Raw genomic sequence first — 13,592 nt, 5'->3', positions numbered from 1 at the left:
CAGGTTTTTTATTTTATTGCCTGTTTTGAATGCTCAAGCCATTTTGTTCATTATTTAGAGTCGGAATGGCTCTGATTACCACAAACCAGTAGAGAAGTCACGGGATATTTATATGGCAACCTCCCCCCCCCCCCTCCCAAATGCATACTGGTAATGGTTTACAGGATTGTTTACATTATTTCTCTTTTAATTTTACTCACGACTGGTTACCCTTAGTGAAGTGACTTCAATTTTATGGGCTGTCTATTGATAACACAAAGATGAAAAAAAAAATTAACATCTGACCATAAACCGATGGGATGAGGTAACTTGACAGTGTGATAATGGTCACAGTCTAATTCTACAGCAAAAGCATAGCCTGCCTATGTGCATCTACTGTAACTTTATTACAGTACAGGTAATGACTTAAATATTTTACAAGCAGAGTGGCAGAGAGGTCACTTTAACTGTCTTCTTATAAGTTTTCTCTTTCCATGTTGCTTTCCCTTTGTTCAGGATTGATGATTGAGATTGTTCGGTCTTTTTTTTTTTACGGTCCTGGCAGGAATCCTTTGAGGGAAACAGCCAAATGTATTGTTCCTTTTTTTTGAGAGATGCTATTTTTTCTTTGTAAATCAATTCTCTGTTATTTACCATTATAGTTTTAGTTTTGAATATTGTATGTACTTTGTATGCATTTGAGTTTATCCTTCATAGCGGGATCCTTTGCTTGTGCCTGAATTATGGGACTTTTACTTTAAGGTCTTGTCAAAAGAGGCATATAGATTGCTCGTGGATCCTCTGCTCCCTATTTGAAATTTTCTCCTTTCTTTATTTTTTCTTTGGTCCTTTTAATTCAGATCTACAACTTATTCCCTGCTGAAATTACTTAAAATTATTGAAAATTATTGCAAGTGCTGTAAAACCCCTAAAAACAAAACAAACACTTTACGAGCAGAGTGAGAGAGCGGTAACTGCTGTAACTTCTTGGGGTACTGCGCATGTTTTTTTTTTCTTACACTGAAGCTCGAATCCCATCACTGTTAATGAACCACAAACTGCATCAGCTCTCTTGGTGATAATACTCACATAGTGCTGTGTCTTATTTCCCCCTATATGTTTTCCAACATGCTCTCTCTGGGTGGGGATCCTGACCTCCCATAGTGGGCAGGGAGGTACATGCTGTGTCTTCTATCCCCCCGTACCTGTTTTCCAATTGTTTCCTGTCGTTGTCTTGGAATGAGATTACTTAGTTTTGTCCTGACCCTGGCCGGAGTTCCTTGGCTGGGAGGGAAACAGTCGAATGTATAGTTATAGTTTTGGAGAGGGAGATGATATTTTTTTCCTTGTAAATCATTTCTCTGTTTTGCATTGTATTATGTTTAGTTTACATATTATATTATATGATTTGTAAACATTTGAGTGTATTTCTCTTAGTTGGGACCTGTGCTTGTGTCTGGATGAGACTTTTAGTTGATCTCAAACCAAGTACTTTGACGGTGTGCTCTTGGAATCTACATCTGTTCCCTATTTGAACCAATTCCCCTTTGTCTCACCTTTTCTTTTGTGCTTTAATTGTAATTCTAGAACTTTTTACTATCCCATTTTCTTCCTTTTTACTGGCGCTGATATGACCTTAATGTGTTGCAAGCGCCGTAAAACCCTTAAAAAAAAAAAAAAAAAAGTTGTTTTTTTTCTGGGTGGGGATCCTGACCTCCCATAGCGGGCAGGGAGGTACACACTGTCTTCTATCCCCTTATATCTGTTTTCCAACATGCTTTCTGTCTTTGTCTTGGAATGAGATTACTTAGTTTTTTTCCTGGCTGGGAGGGAAACAGTCAAATGCATAGTTATTGTTTTGGGAGATGATATTTTTTTCCTTGTAAATCATCTCTCTGTTATGTATTAGTATATTTGTTATTTTTTAATGTATAATGTAAGCATTTGAGTGTGTTCCTCTTTGTTGGATTTTGTTCTTGTGTCCGGATGAGACTTATAGGTGATCTCAAACTAAGTACATTGATGGTATGCTGTTGGAATCTACATCTGATCCCTATTTGTTCCCAGTTCCCCTATGTCTTACTTTCTCTTGGATGCTTCAATTGTAATTCTAGAACTTTTTACTATCCCATTTTCTTCCTTTTTACTGGCGCTTATATAACCTAAATGTGTTGCAAGCGCCGTGAAACCCTTAAAAACAAAACAAAACAAACAACATGCTCTCTGTCTTTGTCTTGTACTTGGTTTTGTCCTGGCCCTGGCTGTATACCTTAGCTGGAAAGGAAACAAGTTAAATGTCTATGTTAATATCCCTGAAAACTATGAATTTTTCCAATTTCAAGTAGGCAAGTCTCCACGAGGGACATAATTTGGGAATCTGTCCTTGTTCGTTGAACCCGTGAATTTGTCGATGTGTGTTGCACAGTATTTAGTTTTGTCCTGACTCTGGCTTGGAGGGGAGCAGTCAAATGAATAGTTTAGAGTTTTGGGAGATGATATTTTTTGTCTTGTAATTCATCTCTATTATGCATTGCATTATATTTTGTTTGCTTATGTTTGTGTCAGGATGAGACTTTTATGTGATCTCAAACTGAGTACACTGATGGGGTCCTCTAGGAATCTACATATTTCATATTTGAACCAAATCCCCTTAATCTTATCTTTTCTTGGGTGCCTTATTTGTAATACTAGAACTTTTTACTGTCCCATTTTCTTTCTTTTTACTGCCGCTGATATGACCTAAATGTGTTCCAAGCACTGCAAAACCCTTAAAAACATAAAACAAACAAAACTTGGTGAAAATAGTAAAAACAATGAAACAAAAACAAACCAAACAAAGCCAACCATTAATAAAATGTGTTACCCTGTCCCCGGGTTTTTTTTCCAATTTAAACCCCTAAATTTGCAAAAACTTTCCATAAACATTGCAAAGTATGCCATCAAAATGACAAAATTTGTTAAAATTTTGCCACAGGTTTTACAAAATTCAAACTAAACAGTTTAAACATGTGGTCCTTTGAAGTTTCATGAATCAATTTTAATAACACTGTGCGTACTTAAAAAGTGATATAATGCATTTAAATTTGAACATAATTTCCTCTTCTAGTAACATGATCATATTTTCACTAATTTTTCAACTAAAATAAAATCTTAAAATTCCGAATCTGGAACCAAAAAAACCCCAAAGCAAAACAATTTTTTTTTTACAAAAAACAAAAGCAAAGGCATAAACCCCCCCCCCCCCCCCCCATAAAAAACATACTAAAAACAAAAACTAACAAGGAAATACAACAGCCAACTTTTGTATACAAACAAAAGAAAAAAACCTTCTCCCACCCCCTTCCCAAAAAGCACCTAGATCTGTTTACTTTTACGGGTTTTATAGCTATTATATCATTTCAGCACCAGTAAAAAGGAAGATGAGAGAGGAAAAGTTGTAGATCTGAAGTTAAAAGCACCACACAAGAAAATAAAGGAGAAAATGACTAGTTCAACAAATAGGGGACAGTAGATTTCGCAGAAAATTCACAGATGTGCCTATTATTTTGACATAACCTCAAAAGCCCCACCAAGGCACAAGCAAAGAGTCCCGCTATGAAGGATCCCCTAAAATGTTTACAAAGTGAAATAATATTCATCTCTCAATCTTCTCAGTGCCGTCTATTGTAATGTAATATGAGTTGGAATGGTTGCTGTTCTAAAAGCAATACTGTCCTCATGTTGATAGTGCCTGTGCCTTGTGGCTGACTCATCTATTATTACTACTGCTACATATTACACTCAATAGAGGGGGGGGGGGGGGGGGGGGGGGGGGGGGGGACAATCAGTACTGAAATCTAATGTAGAGTACAGAGAAAAGAAAAAAGTAATACATCTACAGTAAAATTACTTTAAACCGAAAGAAGCTAACCCGAAAAATACCTTAAACCGCAAAGAATTTAATAAATTGTACGAGTTTCTTCATTATCTTTGTACTAATTCTTACGATGAACCGAAATACTTCTAAGCAGGACTTTCTTTAAACCGAAACAACTTGAGAGCACCTTCCTTTTTTCTCTCTATATTTTTCTTCAAAAATTCGGGAAGGAGGCCACACGTAATAATGCCCGGCGATATTAAACAGAGCGTAAGTATAAGATGAGGGTGATGGGTGATGGGTGGAGGGGGGGGGGGAGGCAAACACTTCAATCACTGCATTTGGGCTTGGCCAACACCACAATCGCACAGACTGGAAAGGGAAGACAGCGGGTGACTGACAGGCGAAAAATGAGGAAAGAGGGGGAGTTGGGGTGTAGAATAAGCGAGATGTTCTCGCTCGTGTGTTGATGCTTTGGAACTGACTGGATTTTCAACACAACAATAAGGAGGGGGGGTAGACAACTTACAATTGAAATGCCATTTCATTTCCACTTCGTTGTTTATATGTGTGTGTGAGGGGGGAGGGGGGAGTTTCTATGTAATTAGGCCTTTGAACCTAATGAAATGGCTTTTCAACAAAAGAGGGTTGTGTAGTAGACAGCTTAGCATTGACACGCCTTTTCATTTCCATTTCACTTCACCTCTGAATAGCTGTGCATCATTCATTATCAATTATCACACAAGAACTTTCGATCTTATTTTAACTTTGCATTTTACTAAAAGTTGTCTAAAAGAAAGCACTGTGCTTACACGTTGGAGTTTAAAATCAAAATACTATGTGAAGTCGATGAAAAAAAAGTTGATGAAGACGGAGATATGTAAATTACACGGCATCCCGAGCTCAACTCTTTCAACAATTTTGAATTGAAAACGAAAACCCCCAAAAATATTTTTAAAACACAAAAAAAAAATATTTTTTTTTAAATTAATGGTTACGAAGACGGCATTTATTCAACAACTCCATTTAACGGGAAACCATGATACGTTTAAATGAGCAAATTCCTTAAATAGTTACTACCCTTGAAAAACATTGCAACACGGGAACTTACTTTAAACCAAAATGTCTTTAAACCGAAATGGTTTAGAAGGTCCCCAAAATTTTGGTTTAAAGTAATTCTACTGTATTTTAAAAATGTCTAAGATGGACAAAATTGCATCTTTTTGCGGCTAAAATAGAATTTGCTGCCGCGAAAAACTGCAGGGACAGGTTACCAGAAAAAAGGTTATATTAAAGCACCAATGTTAAGGAGGAGGGGAAGGATGGGAAAAGATGATCCATTAATTTTTTGAAAATCTTGGAGGCAATAAGGTTGCCTCCCTTTAATATACTAGTACAAAATTAGGGAGCTGGCAATGGTGTAAGTGACTGGTCAAAATCTGAAAAAGTGTGCCCCAGATAATCTCAGTAAAGTGGTAGAATGTCTGACCAGTAATCAGGAGGTCTACACTTCGATCCCCAGTCGGTGTCGGCTGATTTTTTTCTTATATTAATTTTCTTTCTACTTTGTATGGCACCGCTTCATACAGACATTTTGGAATTTTGCCTCCCTTTATCATTTACACACATTCAAATATTTGCACACTGTTCAGCTCTTCCAACCACCATGCATGCAATATCCAGCAATCCCCGTAGTTTTGACTCACAATACAACCCTTGATATATTCTTCAATTACTTTATTAACCAACCCTAAGTAATGGGACTAAAGTGGCATAAGAACCAGCCATTTATCTTTCATTTGAAAAATTTAAAGAACTGGGTAATATGATTTTCAATATTTTAGGTACCAGACAACAATGCATTTTACTTGCATTCAAAAGTAAGAAAACTACTGGCAGTCCGTGACTGAGAGATGAGGTATAGGATTTTCAATATTTTAGGTACCAGACAACAATGCATTTTACTTGCATTCAAAAGTAAGAAAACTACTGGCAGTCCGTGACTGAGAGATGAGGTATAGGATTTTCAATATTTTAGGTACCAGACAACAATGCATTTTACTTGCATTCAAAAGTAAGAAAACTACTGGCAGTCCGTGACTGAGAGATGAGGTATAGGATTTTCAATATTTTAGGTACCAGACAACAATGCATTTTACTTGCATTCAAAAGTAAGAAAACTACTGGCAGTCCGCAACTGAGAGATGAGGTGTTTTGTAATAAAGTTATGCTGTATGTTACGAGGGGGTGGGGGTAGGGGAGGGAGCAAGTGCCTTTTGAATATGGGATTGAATAGTAGGGGATACGATGAAGCTTAGCCCATAGTGAATATGTTTTGAATATATGATGGTACTTCACAAGTGAAGATGATGAACCAAGAAAGTTTAACAATATAGATTTTCTATACTTTGACTTTGATTGATTGTAAAAAATATTTATTTACAAAGAAGTATCACTTTTTCATTTCTCTCTCTCTTTGTTAAACACATACACACACAATTTCTCACCCACATCTATAAATATTTACAAATGCATCCCAAACATAATTCAGATTTCATTAATAACCCCAGATATAACATTAGTATGTTTTATTCAGCAATTTTCTTGGAAACCAGCTTGGTCTCGGCTTGTCCATGTCAACAACAAATTTTCCTTCCTGTGAGACACTCTCCCCTTCATATACATAGACCACTTCCTCGTTTGGTACTTGGTATTTCAAGTCATCTCCCATCTTTTCTTGCATTGATTTTGTCTCTTTCTTCACTTTGTCATAACAATGCTCTGTGGACACGATTGAAAAGTAAACAATCACCATTAAAATCAAATTAAATGAAAAACAAAAGGAAAAAAAATTGATGATGGTGATGATCATGATTAATATAATAATAATAATAATAATAATAATAATAGCAACAACAAAAATACCATAGGTCTCTTCTATAAAACATTGTAATCTCAGTGTAGGTAATGAAAATATTAAAAATATGACTCACACAGCGAAACAATACTAAAACATATTGCAGCCCTTTTGTATTGTTTTGCCTTATGAGTCATATTTACTCTTACTACTTTCGTTACAATTTGACTGGCTCAATGAGGCATTTTTAGCTTTTTGTGTTCTGACTCTTGGGGCTTTGCAATTCAGGTAGAATTACACAAAAAAGAAACATTACTACTAAACAGAAATGTGAAAAGTGATAATTTCGTATAATTAAGCAACTTAGGCAAACATGATATTTCTCTAGATTTGACACATTAAAATTCTTTTCACTCGTACCAGCACTATGACTGGATGTGAGTGAATCTGTCAAAGCTTCTTGACCTTCTTATCTGCCCTAAATTTCAAGTCTTAAATTCGTTTAACGAGGCTTTGGTTTACATTATGCCCATTGTCTCACTATCCTCTGGTTCAGGTGAGTATCAATCATGCAGGGAATATATCTTTGGATACAGCACATGAAATGTCCATATAGTAACTTGTAATAAATATTTGTCATGGCATTAAAAAAAAAAAAAAAAAGACCTTTACAATTCTTGATTTTTAAAGATTTCTGATCCTGACTTTATACATTCTGGTTATGCCTAAAGTTCTAAGATTGTTAATGACTGAAAAGACCAGTCCATAAGTTACAAGAACCGCTGTTCATTTCAAGAACAAAATACATGTATAACATTTATTCAATGAAATTATTTTCTTCTGCTTGAATCCAACTACAAGAAAACCCATTAGATCCAAGTATTACATGTGTGCCAATTTAAGCACCAAATGGCACATGGATTTGGTATCAAATTGATGAGGAAAAATGTCTCATCATTATCTCAAAATCAAAAGGCTCCAAAACCAAAGCAGCAAAGTTTCACCTTAACGCATATCACCCCTTTTGATATCTTATAGTATAGTTACATTCATGCTCCTTAAGCCTGATGGCTAATTATGAAAAGAATAATTCCCATAAATGTTTGCTACTTACGACAAAGATGTCCTTTCTCTCTAAAATTGCCACATTCCAAGCAGGGTACAATATTTCTTTTAGGCATGGCATACTCATAGTGACCTGTAAAGGCATGCCTCCGTTTCAACCTTTTTTCTACTGTTCGCCTTGCTCTCTGGACAGCCAGTAGCACCCCTCCAAATATAGAATTTAGATCTGTGGTTGCTAAGGAATTCTGACTTTCATTTCGATAAGGAAATGCTGAGTTAACTGAGACCATGGCCAGTGAAGGGGGTGGACCTGGGAACAATCAAACAAAAATTAATTAATTACAATAACATGAACGTCTATAGAGCACACATTCCTCCCCCTCCAAATTTTAAAAGAGGTATTAAAACATTTGAGCATTCTTAACACACAATCTGTAACTTAGTATTTATAAAACAGAAGTGAAAGGATAACGGTAGTGTGGTATAAACCAAATAATTTTTAAAGGTCACTGAGAAAAATAATTCAAAAAACAAAACCTCGCCCCCCCCCCCCCCCCCCCCAAAATAAAATAAAATTAAACAGACAGAACACTCATACACATACTGCTACTTTATTTTGCATACCAAAATCAGACTAAAAGAATTTCATTCAGTTCAGTGTGTGTAATTTTTGTGTTGGCAACCGGGCATGTGGTTTGTAGTTGCTGGTTTGTGACACACTCCTCTCTAAAAAAACAACCTTATAAAGTAAAGACGGATGAGCTACTTGCAAGTATAATAGGGGCTGTTCATATGTAATTTGAGACTTAAAATTCTATAATATGTTCAAACATTCCCAATGTCTGGCATAAATTCTGTGCATTCAGGCTGACATTATATTATATCCCCTAAATTTATCCAAAGAAAATCCTTACTCAAATGTCAGCAGCGATTTTTAGGGTAACTTTGAAATCCAGGTGGTCACTTCCAGAAATGCAACAGTTTCAGGTCACAACAAATCCATCGGTTAACTTTATTTTTAAGTTTTTATTAATATAACATTAAACTAACAAAGTGACTAGATATCACACTAACAGAGCAACACCTAACGCTATACTAGATATCGCCCCAGCATTTTAAGCTGTTTTGACTCTTGATTGGAAGAACCTGGGTTCAAATCCTAATGGGAACAACTTTTTTACTTCTAGAGAGGTGGGCCTTTGGCCTACCAACCTCCGCTGCACGTCCAACTCGCCTTGAGCATGCATTCACGTAAAATATAAAGATTTTTAAAAAAAAAACCTACCTCTGTTTCAAAAACTAGCATCTTTCAACTTTCTAAGAAACATTTTGATTTTTCAGATCTTTAGTTTGTTAAAAAAATACCGGCCAATCTGACCCGTTGAGTCGAATGAAAACGAAATTTTGTTGTTTACACGGTTCAAAGGAAATGCCGTAAATAAGCTTTCATGGACTTCCTGTGTTGTTTTTATAGTGTCACGTGACCGTTTTGAGAAATTTGTCGTCTGCTACAAATAATTAGACCGGTAGGGGGTAGATATTTTCGTTGGAGCAGAGAAAAAGTGAGTATTATTTCTTGGACTTGTAGAGAGGCCTAGGGTCCACCAGCAGACCAGTTGATTGAATGAAAGAGAAAAAGGCCTTTTTTATCCGCCGCCACCACCACCTTGAAAGAGTGGAGGGGGGGGGGGTGCATGCCGACGAGAGGGAGACGTGTCGATTGGTGACCTTGGTGACATAGAGCATCTCAAGGATGCTGGCAGTTGCAGTTGCAGGTGCTCTTAACCCCTTAACAGCGAAGCTAATTTTTTGCTTTTATATAGTAGTTTGCTTTTATCTTTATTATTGTTAATGGGGAATACAGCGTTTCCACCAAGAGAGTAGTCAGACTATCGCAACTCGGACTTCAATTGTCTATAATAGTTTTGCCGTTACTTGTCTTTTGATGATAGAAGATTTGGTGTTAGGTCAAAGATCGAATTTCGCCGCTAAAAGGTTGCATTGCTACTGGGTTTGCTCTCTCCCCCCCCCCCCACCCACTTTTTTTTTCACCTTAATATTGTTGATTGCTGCTATTTCCTTTTTTATGATTAGCAAGTGCCGTAGGAGTCTCACAGGATGCAGGAGTACTGCAATTAACCCTTTGCCAGTGACACTGATTTTTTTGTTTTTCAAATAATAGTCTTCATTTATATTATTTTTTAACGCAGAAAAAAAAACGTTTCCACCATAAGAGCAGTAAGAATATTGATAAAAAGCGCTTTGAGCACGTTGGGTGGATATTGCTCTATATAAAAGCTCAAGTTTTTAAATTGTAATTTGTTTTTTGTCTTTTGATGAAAACGGTAAGATTTTATTTTTGGCCCAAGTAAGATTGATATTCGCCTTTAAAAGGTTAAGTTGTTTTGTTTTTTCAGTTTTTTTGTTTTGTTTTTCAAATGCGGATACGTTGCTTCTTCCTTTTTTCCTCAACTGGCAAGCTATCGCTGTACTTACCCACATGGCTTGCACACACAAAAGGATACATCTAGGTCCCAATACCTTACATCGAGGTCACAAAATCAGACAACTAGGTCACACATCAAGACATCTCTGTTTCGTTTGTTCCAAGATAGCAAAACAAACCAGACGTCTTGGAGTTCGAAAGAGCTTTCCATAAAATATTTGGTATTTGCAAGACCCCCAGAAACCAATTCCCTATACAGCTCTTGTGCACGGTTACTTATGACCTTGATTTCTTTCGTACCCACCCCCAGAATCCCACTTATTGTGTGTTATAGGCAGAACATAATAAATAGCTGGGCTGCCACATACGTGACTAAATTGGCCAAAGAGAGAATCTATACTTTGGCATTAGACACCCATTACCTGATGTCTTGGTTTTTAATCCTAGCCTAGTGAGAGAGAGAAAACAAAACAATCATACATGTATCTGCAAACAGCAGAACGTTTTCATTTTACATTGAGATGGGAAGGGGGAGGGATAACACTATGACAAGAGAGAGAGAGAGAGAGAGAGAGAGAGAGAGAGAGGTGGGCGGGGGGATGGGGGGATAGTAAGGGGGAATGGGAAAAGATGAAACAAACAATGGGTTGCCTGATGACGTAGATCAAAGGATTGTTACAGCGGTGTTCACGGTGCGTACTTCGTGAAATTTTAACCTTTTACAGTGACACTGATTTTTTTTCTCCAGATTGCTTATGCAGAATAAATCGTTTCCACCAAGAGAACAGTAGTAAGAGTATATTTCGACTCGGGCTTCAATTAAACTATAAATCGCAAGGCTTGTCTTTTAATGATAACATTAAGACTAAGATCTGGAGTTTGGGGAGTGTAAGATGGAATCTCGCCATTAATGGTTAAAATTGTTTTGATTAAAAAAAAAAATTCACACACACACACACACACACGAGCGCGCGCGGTCACGACAGCGAGGACCATCACTGACAGAATGTTGCAACGGTAAACCGGTTTACGTGTACATAGATCCTGAGGCTAGATGCCCCGTTATCGTGTACGTAGGCACTCCCAAAAAAAAAAAGGAAGAAAGAAAGAGACACACACACACATACTCACACACACACACACACAGTCTCGCATCCTCTACGAACTAATTTTGCGCACCAATTTTTACTGCACTTATGCACCAAATTGCATACCTATCTAGGGACACTTTTTTCCGTACCTTTTTCTCAATAAACTTTTTAAAAAACCTTTGTTTTGCGCGGCAGGCACTAGGGGGCACCAACCATTGAATCAGACGAAAAAACACACGATTTAGCGAGGAATGAATCATGAAAATATTTAGGATATAATTTCAAACACAACTTTTGATATTCATCAAGGATTGTCTAGTACCGAATGTTTTTTGATAGAAAACAAATGTATCTTCAAATCTAAACTGCTTTTGACGGTAAGCGGTAAGTTTTTTATTTATTTTTCTGTCCAAACGAATGATTTGTCCTGGTATAGAAGCTAAGTATTGGTAACACCGGCGCAGCTCTCTATTTATTATTTATCTGTTTTTCTTGAGCAGAGTGTGAGATTGGTCATGGTTGGTTGAGAAGTGGAAGTAGAGAGGCCACAGAGAAGAATAAGGTGACAAAAGTTGCAGGACAAGGTAATATAATTATTGATCTTTACTTCATACCATTTTTAAAAATTGCATTTAAAACACTGAAACCTCTTAAACAGTTATTCAATTTGCTGGTCAAGGACAAAACTAATTCGCTGAAGGGGGCTGCCATTTTGTTTTGTTCACACCTGAAAGTAAAAGTAATCGATCATTATAAGTGGTTCAAATTAGGGAAGAAATATAAGAAATATTTCATTAGGCTAGGTGTGTACGGCAATTCTGACGTAATACGTCTAAGAAACATTTCATTAGGTTTGTGCGGCAATACTGAGACATAAAATAATTTTTTAAAATTGGTTGATACGTCTTATTTTGTGCATAAAATAAACATGAAAAGTAATCGTTTTGTCCTTTAGATCTACATACACCAAGGAATTTACCCAATGGAAACCGTACGGTGCTCTTATTGGCTAACCAACCAGCGGCCTCGATGAGAAAAATATCCGCCATTTTGATGTTGGCTGGGAATCGCGTTACTATAGTAAACAAGCGCTGATCGGCCGTTCATGAAAACAAGTTGCTGCTCGCTCGTTTAACTCAAAATTATTCAAAACGATCTCTCTAAAATGATATAAATGTGACTTCTTAAGGTTTTCTTCACGGTCAAAACCACACAACATTCTATTAATGATTACGTCCGAGGCAAAAAGGAATATTGACAGGTCGACCGAGAGTTGAACTCGTGAGACGACAAACATCAATGCGAAGTGTAGCGAGAGTCAAGCTATTGTTTGTCTTGTCCTATTCTATATAGAGAAAAGGATAAATAGTATATCCTCGTGTGTGAGTGGTTGCGTGTCATAGTCTTGTTTTTAAATTGTTTCTGTTGTTTATGTGTGTAGTGATGACTCTCTCACAGTCAATTTCAATGCCGAAAGAGGAATTCCCGCACACAAGAAGAAAGGGGAATTGGGTGGTATTTGGCATACATATTGTATAGTATCTAGTTCTAAATAGATAACTGATTAGAATTATATTATGATATATAAACACAATGCCAAATACAATTCCGAAGTTTCCTTATTTCAAATGAAGTAAAGCTCCAAAACCTAATGGTAGTGATTGTAGTACTGAGTGTTAGTGAGGTGATGTGGTGTTGGTGGTGGTTGTAGTTGTAGTAGTAATAGTGATGATGATGTGGTGGTGGTGATGATTGTAGTTGTAGTAGTAGTGGTAGTGATGATGATGTGGTAGTGGTTGTAGTAGTAGTGGTAATGGTAATGATATGGTGGTGGTGGTGGTTGTAGTAGTAGTGGTCGTGATGATGATGTGGTGGTGGTGTTTGTAGTAGTAGTGGTAATGATGCGGCTATGTGGTCTAGTAGTATGACACTCGCTTCCGGATCGGAAGGTCCTGGGTTCGAGCCTCGCGCTCGGCGCATAGTTGAGTCCTTGGAAAAGGCTCTTTACTCACATTCTCTCACCGTACTCAAGTGTAAAATGAGTACCTGGCCGTTAACAGAGTTGTCTTTGTCCGAAATATTGTAATATCGCCTAACAGGCGTCATGTCCCGTCCTACATGTTAAATGTTGACCAGGGACCCCTTGTAAAGCGCTTTGAGCACATTTAGTAGATATTACACTATATAAAGCTCAATTTAAAAAAAAATAATTCAATGATGATGATATGGTGGTGGTGGTTGCAGTAGTAGTAGTGGTAGTGATGATAATGTGGTGGTGGTTGTAGTTGTAGTAGTAGT

The 13,592-nt window shown here is 37.0% G+C and overlaps 1 protein-coding gene across 1 annotated transcript; it reads right to left on the bottom strand.

The window, feature by feature from the left end:
- Positions 1-6,248: 6,248 nt before the first annotated feature.
- On the bottom strand, positions 6,249-12,033 carry LOC144970246 (large ribosomal subunit protein bL32m-like). The gene is made up of 3 exons (XM_078909686.1): positions 11,909-12,033; positions 7,807-8,067; positions 6,249-6,616 (listed from the first exon to the last, which is right to left on the bottom strand). Exons 1-3 carry the CDS (start codon positions 12,003-12,005, stop codon positions 6,414-6,416), a joined length of 561 nt encoding a protein of 186 aa, XP_078765812.1. The 5' UTR covers positions 12,006-12,033; the 3' UTR covers positions 6,249-6,413.
- Positions 12,034-13,592: the final 1,559 nt, after the last annotated feature.

The sequence above is a fragment of the Berghia stephanieae genome, chromosome 4 (assembly GCF_034508935.2).
Source record: "Berghia stephanieae isolate SIO BIC M18660-M18661 chromosome 4, UCSD_Bste_1.3, whole genome shotgun sequence".
Lineage (NCBI taxonomy): Eukaryota > Metazoa > Mollusca > Gastropoda > Nudibranchia > Aeolidiidae > Berghia > Berghia stephanieae.
This window is presented reverse-complemented; position numbering and strand designations above follow the sequence as displayed.